Genomic DNA, 18,559 nt, shown 5'->3' with positions numbered 1-18,559 from the left:
ATAGTAGAGATGTGTTCATAGAAATTAATCATTAACTTATTTATTAATAAAAAATTGTCCACAAATAAATAATCCATATAGAGTGTCATACCTGTTCCCGCCCCAAAAATTAATTCTGAATAAATATTTATCCGCAGGAAAATAAAAATTTAAGCATCCTGTTTTGGGGTTATAGTAGAGATCTGTTCACAAAAATAAATCATTAACTTAATTATTAATAAAAATGTGTCCACAAAAAATAATCAATATAAAGTGTCAAACCTGTTCCCGCCCCCTAACATAATTCTAAATAAATATTTCTCCGCAGAAAAATATTAAATTTAAGCATCCTGTTTTGGGGTTATATTAGAGATCTGTTCACAAAATAAATCATTAACTTAATTATGAATAAATATTTGTCCAAAAACAATATTCAACATAAAGTGTCAGACCTGTTCTCAAAAAGAAATAACTATAAATAAATATTTGTCCACTGAAAAATATTCAACATAAAGCATCCTGTTTTGGGTTTACAGTAGAGATCTCTCCATAAAAATAAATCATTATCTCAATTATGAATAAATATTTGTCCCCCTCAAAAGATAACCAACATAAAGAGTCAGACCTGTTCTCAAAAATACATAATTGGCCGCAGAAAAATATTCAACTTTTGGGATCATACCAGAGATGTGTTCACAGGAACAAATCATTAACTTGACAGGTAACGAGAGGAGGCACGTGACAAGTTGGGTCGAACCATTCTGGTGCGGGGGAGACTCTGGCTTTTTACAACAATTAAATTAAATACAATTCGATTAATACACTTATACTTTTCTGAAACATCAACACTCAATAATTATTTTTGCATGCCTGTTTGTGAGTACCCCCCGAATCTCCTTCAAGCACCCCCATTCGAGAACCACCGATCCAGACCACAGTATACCAGTTGGAACCAAAGACCCAAGCGTACACTATCCATCTCCATGTCGCTCTATAAAACGAAAAAAAATCACGGCGGAGTCTTGATTAAACTGTGACGGAATGTAAATCAGGCCCGCCTTACGAGCGCACCTTTAGTGGCGTACCCTAGGTGTGAGCATCGCCGTGGCAGCCATTAAGCGCAATGAGGTGAGACACAGCAGTTGGTGTGTTTTATTTAAGATTGGAGGCCTATCTCGGCCGCCGCCTCACTTATCTTAACAAACCAGTGGCTCCACAGAGGTAATTGGGAGAGCACTAGACTGGAGAATAGGGTGTAGCGCCAGAAGAGAGTGAAGATAAAAGAGGCAGGTGGAATCAAAATGTGAGGAAACAGCAAAGGGAGGAATGACTTTCCAGCTAAGTCAACTTGAATCCCGACGGAAATGCGGTGCAAGGTTGCCCGTGAAGCCTTTTCCCCCCCCTACCAAACATGTCAAATTACTTCCAGCGGAAAACCTCTGGTGCTCTTTGGTATTTTCTGATTTCCAATTTATTGGCTTCTCCGAGAGGAAATATAACACGTGACGTCCGCAGTAGGAGAGCGGCGACGCGTTCTGCAGCCTCGCGCGATTTACCTTCGAGCGATTGCCTGCCGGTACCTTGCAAATTCTTCCCTGAATATTCTCTTTCCACCTTACATCAGCCTCATGTGCCCCTTGGTGGGAAGTAAAGAAAGTAAAACATCACGTGGAATTTTCATTGTGACACCACCGCAACGATTTTCCGCTCTTGTGGCTTGATTTCTGCCTGTTACATTATGTATTACTGCAAGGTATACTGAGTACAGTATTGTAGGATTTAACGAGCCTCCCTCTGCAAGTCCCCCCCTTACATACAAATACAGTACCGGTCAAAAGTTTTCAAACTGTTTTGAATTTAAATGCTCTCAAACACATGCCTGCCAAGTAAAACATGAACAATTGATGTCTATTGCCATCAACGGTAGTGAATGAGTTCTAACTTACTCACTACTAGCCTGGTACAAAAAAAATGGATGGTTGACATCTATAGCTGTTGTTAGTTCTGGATGGGTTAAAGGGACAATGTGTAAAATTTAGACCGTTTTTCATTAAAAAGGAATAAATAAAATGATTATAAATTTCATAAACTTGCAAATAAATGTGTTCGTAACGACCAACAGTGTCATGGTTTGTTGGGTTGTGGGTTTATTTTGAGGGGTTCTGTTTCTGTTTACGTTTATAGTTCCGGTTTCTGCCCCTGTCGCGTCTGCCTGCGTTAGTTTTGATTTAGTCCACCTGTCTGTTACCTGCGCCTCGTGTCCTCCAATCTGCTCCCTTTGCCTGTTGTCCCTGCCCAGCTGCCATGTGTTAGTTTGATTAGTTTGTGAATGTATTTAAGCCTAGTGTCTGTTACAGCCCGTGTCGGATCATTGTCTCTGTCGTGTCAGGTCATTGTCGTCTTGTAGTCCCGTCTCGTCTCGCCCATCAGTTTCGTGTATTCCTGCCAGCCTGCCCGTAGTGTTTGTTTTCCGTTTTTCCAGCTTGCCTGCGCCCTTAGTTTTTGCCGTCCTGTTTTTCCCGCTTTTTGTTCCCGTTCGTTGTATTAATAAACATGGATTTCATCAACCTCCTGTGCCCTCCTCCGGTTCTGTCCCCGCACGTTTTTTGTAGTTCCGATTTCGCTGATTTGCGTAGTTCACCTTCCGTCCGTCCACCTGATCACTCTTCCTCTCCTGCTCGCGCTCCTCACTACACGTTAGAGTCTAATTTTTCCGACATCGAGGATTGCCCTCCCTTCATCACGTTTCGTTCCAGTACCGGTCCTGATTTTGTTTACCCGCGTCCCTCTTCCGTCAACACTTTTTATCATATTCCGTATTCGAGCCCGTGCACCTCTGATTATGATTTTGATTCAGATTTTGACTATCAGTCCGGCCAGTCCTTTTACAGTTCGTCCGAAGACTCCGATTCAGAGCCCCTATTTGACCGTGACCTTTTCGTGGGCTCCCGGTTGGCATTTCGTGGCCGCCGGTGGAGGGGCCCGCGAAAAGGCCACCGCCCCAGTGACCACCAGAACCCATCTGTTCAGCCTTCCGATCCGTTCCCTCCTGTCTCTGTGTCCCCCTCTTGCCGCGCCCTGCGCCAAGGCGGCAGACCGCCCCTGTCCCAGCGCCAAGGCGGCAGACCGCCCCTGTCCCAGCGCCAAGGCGGCAGACCGCCCCTGTCCCAGCGAGCCGGCGCCCGGCCTCTGCGAACCCTGCGAGCCGGTCCCCGGTCTCTGTGAACCCGGCGAGCCGGACCCCGGCCTCTGTGACCCCTGCGAGCCGGACCCCGGCCTCTGTGACCCCTGCGAGCCGGCGCCCGGCCTCTGTGCACCCTGCGAGCCGGACCCCGGCCTCTGTGCACCCTGCGAGCCGGACCCCAGGCTCTGTGAACCCTGCCCGTCTGCCTCCCAAGCCAGTCGCCCGTCTGCCTCCCAAGCCAGTCGCCCGTCTGCCTCCCAAGCCAGTCGCCCGTCTGCCTCCCAAGCCAGTCGCCCGTCTGCCTCCCAAGCCAGTCGCCCGTCTGACTCCCAAGCCAGTCGCCCGTCTGACTCCAAAGCCAGTCGCCCGTCTGACTCCAAAGCCAGTCGCCCGTCTGCCTCAGTCATCCCAAGTCAGTCTCCTGGCATCCCCGCCGTTTCTGATTGGCCCCCAGTGGCTGTCTCTGTCCAGCCTGCCGTTCCCAGTGCTGCCAGCCACGGTGCCGCAGCCTCAGCCTGTTGAGCCACCAGCCACGGCGCCTCAGCCTCCTGAGCCGCCAGCCTCTGCGCCGCTGCCTCAGCCTCCTGAGCCACCAGCCACGGCGCCGCAGCCTCAGCCTGTTGAGCCACCAGCCACGGCGCCTCAGCCTCCTGAGCCGCCAGCCTCTGCGCCGCTGCCACAGCCTCCTGAGCCGCCAGCCTCGGCGCGGCAGCCGCAGTCGCCTGAGCTGTCAGCCATGCCACCATTGCCGCAGACGACAGAGATGCCAGACGGTTCCCTGTGGTCGCCCCTGTCCCAGGTCAGTCTTGTGCTCTCACTCGTGTCTGTGGTCTGCACCCAGTGGCTGTTCCCTGATGGCACCCCGACGACGCCTCCGCACCTGCCTGACGGCGTCCAGCCGACGCCTCCGCACCTGCCTGACGGCGTCCAGCCGACGCCTCCGCACCTGCCTGACGGCGTCCAGCCGACGCCTCCGCACCGGCCTGACGGCGTCCAGCCGACGCCTCCGCACCGGCCTGACGGCGTCCAGCCGACGCCTCCGCACCGGCCTGACGGCGTCCAGCCGACGCCTCCGCTCTGGCCTGACTGCGTCCAGCCGACGCCTCCGCTCTGGCCTGACTGCGTCCAGCCGACGCCTCCGCTCTCGCCTGACGGCGTCCAGCCGACGTCTCCGCTCTCGCCTGACGCCGCCCTGCTGACGTCTCCGCTCTCGCCTGACGCCCCGCCTGCCGATCTTCAGGGGCAACCGGGATACAAGCCTACCTGGGGTGGCTTGCTGTTCGCCATCGGGCGCCCAGGTCGCCCGCCTGACTCGGCCCGCCGGGCACATCTGCTCTGGCGTCCTGGCCGCCCGCCTGATTCGCCTCGCCGGGCGCCTCTTGTCTGGCGTCCGGGCCGCCCACCTGACTCGGCCCGCCGGGCACATCTGCTCTGGCGTCCTGGCCGCCCGCCTGATTCGCCTCGCCGGGCGTCTCTTGTCTGGCGTCCGGGCCGCCCACCTGACTCGCCCCGCAGGGCACCTTTCGTCTGGCGACCGGGTCGCCCGCCTGACTCGCTCTGGCGACCGGGTCGTCCTCTGGACTTTCCCCCTCGGGTGCATCCCGTTTGGCACCAGGGGTGCCTTTGGACTGTTTTTGTTTTTCTCCTGTGCCCTCCTCCGGTCCCCCTTCCGCCCACCCTGCCTCGGTTTTGTTTGCTTGTCGGTTTGTTTTGGGACGTCTGGGATCCGTCCCTTGAGAGGGGGGTTCTGTCATGGTTTGTTGGGTTGTGGGTTTATTTTGAGGGGTTCTGTTTCTGTTTACGTTTATAGTTCCGGTTTCTGCCCCTGTCGCGTCTGCCTGCGTTAGTTTTGATTTAGTCCACCTGTCTGTTACCTGCGCCTCGTGTCCTCCAATCTGCTCCCTTTGCCTGTTGTCCCTGCCCAGCTGCCATGTGTTAGTTTGATTAGTTTGTGAATGTATTTAAGCCTAGTGTCTGTTACAGCCCGTGTCGGATCATTGTCTCTGTCGTGTCAGGTCATTGTCGTCTTGTAGTCCCGTCTCGTCTCGCCCATCAGTTTCGTGTATTCCTGCCAGCCTGCCCGTAGTGTTTGTTTTCCGTTTTTCCAGCTTGCCTGCGCCCTTAGTTTTTGCCGTCCTGTTTTTCCCGCTTTTTGTTCCCGTTCGTTGTATTAATAAACATGGATTTCATCAACCCCCTGTCCCGACGCTCCCCTGCTTTTGGGTCCTCCGCAACCACGCCGGCGTTCACACCCGCCGTGCACCCCCGTGACACAACAGTATGTTTGAAATATAATCGTAGATCTAATTATCATTAAATGACAGTACATGGGGGGGTGGCACCCCTCCGGAGGCACATGCAATATTTCTCAAAATGGCTTGGCTAATTTTTATTTATTTTTTTTATCTTTAATGCTATCTATGCTAATGCAAAAACCAGAACACTATATATTCTCAATTAACTTTACTATATACCAAGAAGATTGAGAACACCTGCTCTGGAGCCTTATTCCGCTTGATGTGGAAGAAGGTCTGATCTCTCTAAAAATAAATATACAATTATATGTAGACAAAACATATAAATATATGAATAAATAAATAAAATATCACAACACACTCACTCTACCTTTGCTGCCTATCCACAGTGAGGGCTATTCTCCCTAACCCATTTGACTGTGTGACCTTTGGGTCTTAACTGGTTCCAACTAGAATATGTGTGCCAGGGGGCAGATAGATGGAAAGATAGAGAGCATGGAAAGGTCACGACACGACGGCCTGGCTCATTCATATGTGCCAAAGAGGCCTAATCTCGCAGACCAGGTAGGTTTTTTTGATTCAAACTTGCTTTGCATTGGTTGGCGGTTGCTTGGTTGAAAAAATATTTCACAGGGGGTAAATTATTGAAAAAAAACATCGAAAACCGCTGCCACTGACATTTGGATTTTACCGCCTTTTGGGACACCTGGCTATTACATAAACAGAAAGTGAAAATGGGAGAACATTTGGAGTTGATCCAAACAGTGGGAACAACCTCTGAGCCATCCGTTGTGTGAATTGAGGGTTCCAATAACAATTCTTTTTGGCACTTTCAATTATTGTTTAACAGCTCACCATAATGTAGAATCAGTTGGAGCTTGGAACATTGGACCATACAGGGGTAAAGTGGAGTCTCTCTGGAATCCAGATCCAGCCAACTCTGATGTCGTGTTTCATTGCCGTAACTGTCACAAAGATATGATGTAAGAAATGAAGTGGAATTTTCACTGCGTTTGTAGCAGATTCAGGATATCCTCCCTTGGCTGTAAGAAGGCAAAGAGCTTCGAATTTTCATGGCTTGTGACTACTGGAAGTTCTGTTTTAGATCAATCAAATGGACATGACGTCGAGTGGAGTCCCTCAAGGGTCAATCTTTGAACCCCTTTTGTTCAGTATCATCAAAACAGTCAGCAAAACTTCCATCTAAACTAAACTGAGGAAGTTTTTTTTTTTTTGGTCACAAAGTCTTTTTTGAAAGTAATAAATTACAAGTCCAAAAACTTGGGACGCTAATAAACTCCGACCTGACTTTGAGCAATCATATTTATTCACTAAAACAGATTTATTTCAGATTATTTCAATCTGTTTTGCAACCATTGTCCCCGTAACAGAAGGTACAGGGTCACATCAGACGCACACTAAATAATTAATTATTTCCGTTTTATGAATTATTTGAGTCTCAAAGATATATTAGTTTGAAAAACCTGTGATTTTGAAAGCCATATCGGATTCTCTTTGATTTCTTTCAGTCACTTAAGAGTTTAAAATTCAACCACAGAGTAGCAAAATGAGTAAGAAACAGACGTCTTTGGAAAATTTCTTTGGGAGGGGGAAAATGTCCAGAGAAGAGCCTACAACAAGAAAAAGATGCTTTTAACAATAATACCAGGAGTCCTACTTGAAATAATGATTTATAGCATTAATTAGTTTGAGCACTACTTCCTTGCTGAACCAGATGAATCAAGCTAGCATGGCTGTGCAAGATGAATTGCTGGAGATCGCAAAGGTTTTACACTGACTCCCAATCAGCAGTAAAATAGATTTCAAAATTCTGCTACTGGTCTACAAATTACTGAAGGGTTTTGGCTCCTGAATATATTGTTTTCAAAAGATAAATTAAGCCTCCTTTTGTCTGTTTTTACTTAGGTGTCGGAACGCTGCGACTTTGTGTTTGTCAGCGGCAAAGAGTCAAGAGGAAAAAGCCGAGTGATGATCAACTTCACTTACGGTTTCCTCAGCGCGCAACTAGAAATGAGCGTGTGGATGCCCCGCCTGCCGCTGCGCATCGACGTGGCTGACCCTGAGCTCAACCAAATCAAGGGCTGGAGAGTCCCCATTACCACCAGCAACCGAAAGTAAGGTCATTTCCGTGTATTGGGAATTTCATCCATTTCCAACTCATCAAAATTCACTTCATTTTCATGGTCAGGGAAAGTCATACACATCAAACACTGTACCTACTTGAACACTTCTGATACTGTGCTTAACCCCTGCTCTACTGTCCCTGAATAACCCCCACCACGGTAACTCCTAATCCTAAAGAAAAATAGATAGATAGATAGATAGATAGATAGACAGATAGACAGATAGATAGATAGATAGATAGATAGATAGATAGATAGATAGATAGATAGATAGATAGATAGATAGATAGATAGATAGATAGATAGATAGATAGATAGAATCTTTCTACTTACATATCTACCTATCTATCTATCCATCTATGGTACCTACCTAATTATCTATCTATCTATCTATCTATCTATCTATCTATCTTTCCACTTCTATCTATCCTTCTACCTACCTACGGCACCTACCTAATTACCTACCTACTGTATCTACTTACCTATCTACCTACCTACATAACTACCTACGCTACCTACCTACCTATCTATCCCCCTCTCTCATTCTTTATCTATCTATCCATCTACCTACCTATGGTACCTACCTAATTACCTACCTACTGTATCTACTTACCTATCTACCTACCTACATACCTCCCTACATAACTACCTACGGTACCTACCTACCTATCTATCCCCCTCTCTCATTCTTTATCTATCTATCCATCTACCTACCTATGGTACCTACCTAATTACCTACCTACTGTATCTACTTACCTATCTACCTACCTACTGTATCTACTTACCTATCTACCTACCTACATACCTTCCTATGGTACTTACCTACCTATCTATCCCCCTCTCTCATTCTTTATCTATCTATCCATCTATCTACCTATGGTACCTACCTAATTACCTACCTACTGTATCTACTTACCTATCTACCTACCTACATACCTTCCTATGGTACCAACCTACCTATCTATCCCCCTCTCTCATTCTTTATCTATCTATCCATCTACCTACCTAATTACCTACCTACTGTATCTACTTACCTATCTACCTACCTACCTACCTACGGTACCTACCTACCTATCTATCCCCCTCTCTCATTCTTTATCTATCTATCCATCTACCTACCTATGGTACCTACCTAATTACCTACCTACTGTATCTACTTACCTATCTACCTACCTACGGTACCTACCTACCTATCTAACCCCCTCTCTCATTCTTTATCTATCTATCCATCTACCTACCTATGGTACCTACCTAATTACCTACCTACTGTATCTACTTACCTATCTACCTACCTACATACCTTCCTATGGTACCTACCTACCTATCTATCCCCCTCTCTCATTCTTTATCTATCTATCCATCTACCTACCTATGGTACCTACCTAATTACCTACCTACTGTATCTACTTACCAATCTACCTACCTACCTACCTACCTACCTAAACCAGCTATGTGTCAAATTGTTTTTGTTTCATTTAGTTAATAATACTGTGGTTTTATCGACTGTCTACATGCACTAGTTAGTCATTAAAATGTACATGTGGTGCATTAGTGGCCAGGATGTAGGATGGCGGAGGAAGTGCATATGCCCTGGAGATAAAGGTTAGTGGATTTTTTTCAATGCCGTACAGTATAGTCATTACTTTTCACTCAATACGGATGAGGATGGTGTCTGTCTGATGACCCCTTTGCGTTCTACAGTGTAAGCAATTGAACATTTTGGTTGCATTTTACTTCCGGATCCGCTCAATTCTTTGTAGCAGAAACAACGAGGTCATAAATTGAACAAATTCTATGGTTGGGTGACAATGAAAAAGTGGTCCAAATCTGTTTTGGGCCAATTTCTGCATGTCAGCAGAAGTGTGACACTGTATTTTTCAGACAGATATATAAGCTGCAGCAGCAAAATTTGATCGAAAAAAAAAGTTGAATAAGCTGCACTGGACTATAAGCATCAGATAGTTACGCAGAAAGATGATACGTCTATACATATGTCTAATTTAATTTCAATGTCGGGGGGTTTTCATTTATGACCAAAACAGTTCATATTGCAGGTTTATGTTGCTACTTTTTCGTGCAATTTTCTTTCATTGGAAGTCAGGCCAGTCAAAAAAATAGAAATTTTATTTATTTAAAAAACTCGTTTATGACCATATCTGTTGCACGTGTGTCTCTTTAGTTTTCCTGATATTTTTCATCCACCTTAGTTGGACCAGACCAAATGTTGATTTGCTTTTTATTTTATTTTTTAAAGAAACAAACTTTAAAAAAGGGAACAAAAGAAAGAAGTCAAAGTTCAACTACTACTTTGTGGATTTCTGTTACTCCAAACATTTATGGGACCATAAACCTCATGATCAAACCAAGGAATACTGTACTCCAAAGAGATTTGGTGTCAAAGATTTGGTCTTCGTTTAACTCTGGATATTTTCTCTTCCACTGGTAAACTTTATTTTTAAATTTTACTCTTGTTTAAAATGTGATGACCACATGAGGCATAATCTTTTTTGAGGAAGATGTACTCTACAAATATAACAGTGTCGAGCAAGTTCAAGTTTCTTTTTTTCCACTTCAAACTCCGTTTGGTGCATTTAAGGGCCATGTTTGGAATATGTATGTAAAAAAAGTGCTGATATGCTGAATGTAAAAAATACAAAAGCACACAATCAAGTTTGAATCTCGTATTGAATCTCCTTTGATAGTAGGTGAATGTTGTGTTCAAGGGGAAGTGTAAAGGTGAGATATAAGCACTACTACATGGGAATATAAATCTTGGCTCAGGCTTAGAATCATTTCTATCAACATTCTTAGGATAGTGTGCAACTGTTTCTGTTTTTCAGACCCACCTGGAATAGTGAAGAGGACGAGGAAATGCGCAAGGGCAGGGGTTGCATGCTCCAGTATCAGCACACCACACTCAGGGTGCTTACGCCCTTCGAGGCCGACTCGGATCCGCTGACAGACTTGCTAAACGGGGAGAAGCCTGTTGATTATTTCCTGGGACCTGATTGGCAGGTAAAAAAAAGTTTTTTTTTTTTTTAACAGGGTTTCTGCGGGTATCAGAAAATCGAATTCGATGCTTTTTAAAGCTGTGACAAGAATTTTTCAAATTAAGAGAAAATGAATTGGAACAGATGAGCGTTGTTATTAATTCAGAATTTGTCGGCTCAGAAATAAAACAGATGATAGTAAAAACTCTATTTTCTGGAGTTGCTGAAAAAAATAGAGATACTACTGCAAATGTAGTTCCCTCCCGACCTTGCCGACTGAATTTGAATTTGAACATTAACATTGAAATTGTGAAACGCAGGTTTATAATACAATACAGAAGAGATGATTTGTACTGGTTTTAGGATTAAGCCAACATTTCACTGGATGTGTTATGAGCGTAAAGAGCGACATTAGATGGCAAATTCATATTTCCAGTTATGGTGGTGCGAGTAATATAAAAGTCATGCAATGCTGGTTTGCTCAAAGGTGGACGTGACCAATCTAGTGCGCTATTCCCTCAAAGTGGCAGACCCAGATGTGGCCAGGGTTCAAGATGGAGAGGTGCTACAAGGGCGAGCTGTGGGCACCACAAGTGTCCAAGTGAGATATATGTAACGATGTCCAAAATAGCAAATTTCGGCCATGTTTATAGACAATTTTAATGAGATGCCGCCTTCTGCAGGTGCTCTCCCCGCTCACATCATCAGTCCTCGGCGAGAAGGCCGTCACAGTGGTGGACGATAAAGTGAGCGTGATGGAGTTGGGAGTACAGTTGGTGTCTGGACTCTCGCTATCCCTGCAGCCCAGCCGGGGGAGCAACGGCGCCATTGTTGCCATGGCAACAACTCGGGAGACCATCACGCAGCTCAAACAGGCAAGGAACTGGAAAATTCTGATACTTGAAGCATAAAATTGATCTCAGTTTGAATCCCAGTTTGCACCTTTCAATGTGGAGTTTGCATGTTCTATGTGTGCATGGGTGGGCTGTCAGTGGGGACGCTGACCCGAAGTCCAAAAACATGTACTCGCTCATAAGTGCCAGGTTTCGATGTATCCGTCTTATGATTGACAGATAAATAATCTTGGGTGCATCCATCTTCCTTGTGACCCTGAAGAAGACTAGAGAAAGTTGATGGAGGGATGGATTTCAATTCGAGTCAATCAATCAATCAAATTCTGTTCATTCTTTGGTGACCTGGCCGATTGTGTCCGATGTGGTGGACTTTTGTTTTTTCCAATGACGTATCATATGTTAAACGGACAAAATAGTGGAAAGAAGTGAAAAAAAAAAAATATATATATATATATACATATATATATACATATATATATATACACATATATATATATATATATATATATATACATATATATATATATACACATATATATATATATACATATATATATATATACACATATATATACACATATATATATATATATACATATATATATATATATATATATATATATATATACATATATATATATACACATATACATATATATATATATACACATACACATATATATATATATATATATATATATATATATATATATATATATATATATATATATATATATATATATATATATATATATATATATTACATACACACACACACACACACACCGTATTTTCCGCACTATAAGGCCTACCGGATTATAAGGTGCACCCTCAATTAATGACATACGTTAAAACTTTTTCAATCACAATATAGCAATACTCAAAGTAAGAAAAATAATAACTCAAATAATACCTCTAAACACTCAATAGCACAATAACTCAATGTCAATATGACCAACCTTGTTCAACTGTAAACACACAAAAGAAACAGGTCAAGCTTACTTTATCAGTTTATTCCCTGTCTACGAATCCCAATCTCAATATTGATCCATATATAAGGCGCACCTGATTATAAGGCGCTCTATCTTTTTAAAAAAAATAAGGCTTTTAGGTGTGCCTTATAGTGCGGAAAATACGGTATATATATATATATATATATATATATATATATATATATATATATATATATATATATATATATATAAATGGGAATCAATCACAGTTAAAAAGTAAAATCAATAACCAATCCCAAATTCAATCAGAAAATGAACTAACCCAACTCACATATGTAAACAACTTGTTCATTTACTATACAGTTGACCACCACAATTCATGAGGGATCGGGTCCACCCAAAAATGCAGCAAATACAATTAAACCCAAAAATGTCTCCTCAAAACACTGCTAAAAATTCAATACACGGATAACGGCGGTGAAAAATGATACCCAGTATCTTGCCCAAAGTCATCAGGATCGACTCCAACTCAACGGCACCGCTAATGAGGACAAGCAGCATCGCAAATCTAGTCCAGATGATAATCCTCTGCCACAATGTGTTACTTTTAAAAAAAAAAAGTGCGAGCTAATGACAGCATGGGACCAATCAATTTCCGGAGTCACATTGAGACCAGAAGTTTTTGGACCAAGGCACTGCAGTTTTATGGTCTCTGAAGGTCGAAGCAAAGCTTTCGCCAACATTTCAAGGTCCATAAGTCAAATGCAAAAATGAAAAGAAATGACCCTATTTTCAGTAATAGCCATAATCATTTAAGTCAGATTTCCAGCACAGACGGCGGAAGAATGATGACCCTACCATTCCAAACACTTTTATTTTAAACCTGGCATGTATTATTCACATTTTCCAACATTGTTATTAAGATCCTCTAAAATCAAGAATTGAACGTAAAACACCGCTACCGCCTGTTGTGACGATGTCCTTTGGGGATGTCAAAGCACTTACGGTTTCCCTTTACCTCTCTGCGAACACGTGACATTTCCCCTCACGACAACCATCCCCGGCCGGCGTGCCGAGCAGGACGTCGGTCGACAACGGCGCGTGTAGCTAATCGGGTTAAAAGCCCGCTCGCTCGTACATCGAGCCGTGGCCGCGTGCCCGTTTTCAAACGGGCTCATGATGCGGGTGCGGGGAAGCAATTAGGCAGTCTATAGCCGCGGGAGCGACGGCTCACTTGACTCCCACTCGCTGCGGCTGGTCCGATCCCACCTCGCCTCTCCGCCCGTGTCCATGATAAACTCTTCTGACCAGCCGGCTTGCGTCTATGATGGAGCGCTCTTAACGATCCGCTCAGGGCGATTCATAATGTATTCAAATCCAAAATATAGGTTATCCCTATGGCTCCCCGGTGGCTCGTATTAGCTACAGGAAATAGGCCATTGTGTGTTGATGTGATCAGAGTGACTGATTCTACTCTTGTTACTGTAGATTTTGTGGAGCCGGCGTATTCGCTCGGGTACAATTATGGATTTTTATGGGGCTTTAGCACTCCCTGGAGCGTCAGGGTGAAGACATTAAGCTAGGGTATTTAGTACGTGTACTGGGGCAATGACTTGGGAGTAGAGTTGGGACTCGTATCCCAAATCCACAATCACTATTTTGTGCTGAAAAAAAATGAAAAGTCCAATTTGACCATAATGGTAAAGTAAGCACATTTTTGTGGAGCTTTTTCTACTTTGTATGTCGCTCAAAACGCCTCATATCGGAGGTGCAATAGGATTCTCCCCGCACGATTGGTATTCTATTGGCTAGCCGACACGCTAGCCAATCAGGTTCCACGAAAACGTCCAATGAGATCGCTTCGGAATACTGCGAAAACGAGATCAAGTCGGGGTCGCCAACTGTAAGGAGATGTATCTCCTGTAAAATAACTATTTAGTACATATACTGGGGCAATGTCTTGGGAGCAGAGTCGGGACTCGTATCCCAAATCCACAATCACTATTCGATGCTGAAAAAGATGAAAAGTCCAATTTTACCATAATGGTAAAGTAAGCAAATTTTTGTGGAGCTTTTTCTACTTCGTATGTCGCTCAAAACGCCTCATATCGGAGGTGCAATAGGATTCTCCCCGCAAGATTGGTATTTTATTGGCTAGCCGACTCGCTAGCCAATCAGGTTCTAGGAAAGCGTCCAATGAGATAGCTTCGGAATACTGCGAAAACGAGATCACGTCGGGGTCGCCAACTGTATGGAGATGTAATGAGCAAGTCAAGATCTGGAAAATAACTTTCACACAGATCATTTTATATACCGAAGCAGTCAAACAGATGAAAACGAGAGAGAAGATGACATCAGAAAGAGAAGTTAACTTAAAGAGAAGCAGATGTAAAAGAGAACATTTTCTGATCAGAAACAGACCTTTACTTTTTTTTTTTTTTATCTGCAGTTAATACAGTTTCCTTTCACATTCAGAAAAAAAGACACGGAAACTTCTAAGTCCGGTCCTGAACCACAGGTGTCAATCTCCAGTCCTCGAGGGCCGCTACCCTGCATGTTTTTGAAACTTCTCTCTCCAACACACCTGATTCAAATGATCAGAAGCATTTTCAAACTCCTGCAGAGCTCGCTAATAGGCTAATCATTTTAATCAGGTGTGTTAGGGAGAGAAAATGGGAAAACCTGCGGGATACCGGCCCTCGAGGACTAGAGTTTGACACCCTCTATTCAGCTCGTTTTGGATGTAACCTTCCTCCAATACAGATCACACAAATGATCAGGATCATTATCAAGCTTATGCGAAGCTTGATGACGATATCATTTGAAAAAGGTGTGTTAGATCAAAATCCGTCTATTTAGGGGCTTTTTAAGACGGGACTTGGACACCCCTGCTCAAAGTCCTTGTGTCAAGACCTGGGGACAAAACTAGATGTCTTTACTGAATGTTCTGACCCCATACTTTCTTATTCCCAGGAAGCCGGCGTCAATTGCTGGATCCAATTCAGCGACGGCGCCATCGTCCCCCTGGCGATCTTCGACCGTAGTATCTACTCCTTGACAGTCTCTACTCCAGATGAGGCTGTGGCTACTGTTCGCCGCACACCGCAGTCCACGTTTGTAGTGGCACAAAGCGAAGGCCAAGGCCAGGGGGCGCTGGTCAGAGTTGAGCTGAGGATCTGCGAGGAATGCCAAAAATCCAAGAGGAAGAGCAAGCTGGCGGTCGGCACGGGGCTCCTACGAATGAACTTCCAGGGGGGTGGCCGAGCTTTTGGTGGAAAGGACGAGCTTGGTCGGGAAAAAAATAGAAATTTTATTGGGGGTGCTTCAGAAATGGCAGGAGAGCTAAAAACAACCGTGACGTCGCAGATCTTGGTCACAGACGCGGAGAAATCGCTCTTCAGGACAGTACCGGAAACTAGCACCATGACCACATCGTCCAACAGGACTGGGGAGTCTCCTGCTGCTTGGACTGCAGCGAGTAGCACAGCTCCACAAAGTCCTCAATTTATGATTACTTCTACCTTAACCGCTAGTTTAGCGCGCTCACCAAGCACTGCCAAAAACGTTGATACTACGGCTAGCGTTTTTGACCAAGAACAGAAAAGAAGCTTTGGGAACATGCTGGATAATCCCAATTCACCGTCAAACAAAGGCATCGCTAAAGTAGATGTTGCACCAAAGAAGGAGCCCCCAAAAACCAAATCCCCGAAACTCATCGAGAGCGACCTGATACGTACATTCCGCTCCATGTCCGATTTGGAAATCGGTATTTACTCCTTAGTGGGGGTGCTGTGTATCGCTATTTTAGGGTTTTTGCTGAACTGCGCTTCATACAGACTTTGCTTCCGGAATCACAAGACCCCCATACAAGCAGGACCGACACCCGGCGCGGATCCAAAAGATCATAAGCATGACTGGGTGTGGCTCGGTAGCAACAATCCGCAACCCGCGCCCTCGGGCGCACCCGCGAAAGTGTCAACGCTGACCCGCCGCTCTGCCGACGCCAAGGGCCACCGCAACTCGGAGGTCACCCTGCCCGCCATGGTCCCCGCTGCTATTCCCGAAAGAACTGCCACTTTGGGTCGCAGTAGAACCGGCTCCCAGCAGCAGCTGCAGAGAAAACTTATCGACCCCACGGCCAACCGTTCGGCCACCTTGCTGGCCAGGCCTCACCGTAACGAGCCGCTCCACTCGCCTACCAGTAAAAGGAACCAAGTCCAGTTCACTACCTTCACTACACTGGACATCAAGCACTTGGCTGCGCTTAAGAAGAACGGCGTGGACTTTAACTGGACCAACCAGCAGCAACAGCAACTACAGCAGCAGGCGCCCCCTGCTGAGTCGCAAACGCCACTACCTGACATGCCCTGGCCTGTCGTCACACCCCTTGGAGAGCCCCAGTAAAAAAAAAAAAAAAAAAAAAAAAATTGTGAGGGGCTCGTCCAAATCCTCAGAAGCTTATAGAGTTTATAGTAGTTGACTTTGGGCGAGAGGTGGACGGGTTGCTAGGCAACTACAGGCCACGGATAAACAAACACTCACATTCACACTTGTAGCTTTAGTAACTTATGCTTTAGTAAGTGAAGCATGCATCTTTTTAAAATGTGAAGCAGATTCGCTAACCAATAGGTCACTATTCTGCTCCAAGAAATAAACAGCACCAATCAAAAGTTGGAAAATACCTTCAAATTTCAAATGCTCTCAAAATATTACTTCCTTCAATGCCAGCGCAGTGAAAACCAGTTATTTGACATCTATAGTTGTCAATGGTAGTAAATACGTGTCGTTTTGAGATGTTAATGTGTAATATATATAATTGTTGTATAATAATACGACAAGAATTGATGTATTTTCAGGTGATTTAAAAAAAATACAAATAATTCAAATAAAAATACTCAATTAGAGGGTGTCTCTAAACTTTTGACTGGTACTCTGTGATATTTAAAAAGTCTATAAAACACACAAAACCCTTACATAAAAGATGACTTCAATAATAGTCTGTAAAATAAATAATAATAATAATAGTCTGTAAATAAACACCCAAATAAATACATGAATAAATAAATAACATGGGACCTTTTTCTACATTTACAGCCCAAAACCTCTCTCCTATGATGGAATACTTTTGTAGACACAGTAAATAAGTCAGGACAGAGGCAATATAGAAGAGATTATTTTTTTCTAAGTAATTTATTACTGTTTTTTTTTTTAAGCCTTGTTTTTAGAACTCTTGCGGACTTTGTGCAATTGGTCAGAGAATATGCAACATTTGTTATGTAAATTTTTGCAATCTGTCACAGAAACATCCAGCGAAATATTTATGGAAATGAAAGTATGTTATGCAAATATAATCTTTGCGGAGTTTTGTAATTAATTTGAGGGTAACTTGTTTTTTTCTCCCGTTTTTTCCCTAGCGGCTCTGATGTTTTTGTAGCTAATGGTTATTGTCCCTCCTGTCTCTAGAATAAACCCACAGCATATTCAATAGATTTTATATATAAATGTATCACCATGCCTTTTATACGTTGCATCCCATTATTTTACGTCGAAAATGTGCTTCCGAGGAAATCTTGCCAATAAATGACAAATAGACATCCAGTATTTTGCTTGAGTGAAATTTGGTTTAGTTTAACCATTGTTGTAAAAGCTTTTCAATAGGCGGGTCATTCACATGAAATCCGCGTCGTGAATGATTCGGATTATAGGCTAAAGCCCTGCGATGAATCAACGGGATTTGATGATTTAATTACTGTTGAATGGGATTTAAGGATGACGTCATCGGGCAGCGGAGAGTATTTTGCCGATATGAAATCTGCTGCATAGCAAAGGAGTGGAGGAAGCAATTAGAGGCGACGCATTGCTGCTCGATTTTCAGACGACGTCCCCGGCGGATTTGGTGCGTTTGGTTTAAAAAAAAAAAAAATACACACACATCGAGTGACGTGCTGCACCTGAGAAATTGAGCCGCGCTTCAGCAGAAACGGAGAGCTAGTTATGAAACTGTCCTCTCGAACATCTCTCGGGGATAAGTGGTGATTCAGAGCTTGTCTAGATGGTGGGTCCTCCATCGTGAATCACACGGTTGAACAAACTACTGCCACACAATTCGTCAAAAGAGAGAAAAGAATGTTGCAGCATTTATATTACAGGCTCAAAATATCATTTGCAGAACGGTTTAGCCAAGTGATCACAGATTTTAT

The 18,559-nt window shown here is 44.0% G+C and overlaps 1 protein-coding gene across 1 annotated transcript in view; it reads left to right on the top strand.

Annotated features, from left to right (window-relative positions):
* LOC148411760 (transmembrane protein 132C) overlaps window positions 1–17,957 on the top strand; it is a 38,496-nt gene extending 20,539 nt beyond the window's left edge. The window contains exons 6-10 of the mRNA XM_088435251.1: window positions 7,345–7,553; window positions 10,403–10,577; window positions 11,040–11,153; window positions 11,236–11,427; window positions 15,333–17,957. Of these exons, the coding sequence (XP_088291377.1) occupies window positions 7,345–7,553; window positions 10,403–10,577; window positions 11,040–11,153; window positions 11,236–11,427; window positions 15,333–16,763 (2,121 nt within the window). The 3' untranslated portion in view covers window positions 16,764–17,957. The remainder of the gene's footprint in view (window positions 1–7,344; window positions 7,554–10,402; window positions 10,578–11,039; window positions 11,154–11,235; window positions 11,428–15,332) is intronic.
* Window positions 17,958–18,559: the final 602 nt, after the last annotated feature.

Source organism: Hippichthys cyanospilos, chromosome 15, assembly GCF_059441005.1.
Source record: "Hippichthys cyanospilos isolate Australia breed blue-spotted pipefish chromosome 15, RoL_Hcya_1.0, whole genome shotgun sequence".
NCBI lineage: Eukaryota > Metazoa > Chordata > Actinopteri > Syngnathiformes > Syngnathidae > Hippichthys > Hippichthys cyanospilos.
Note: the sequence above shows the minus strand (reverse complement) of the source record. Positions and strands in the feature narration are given on the sequence as shown.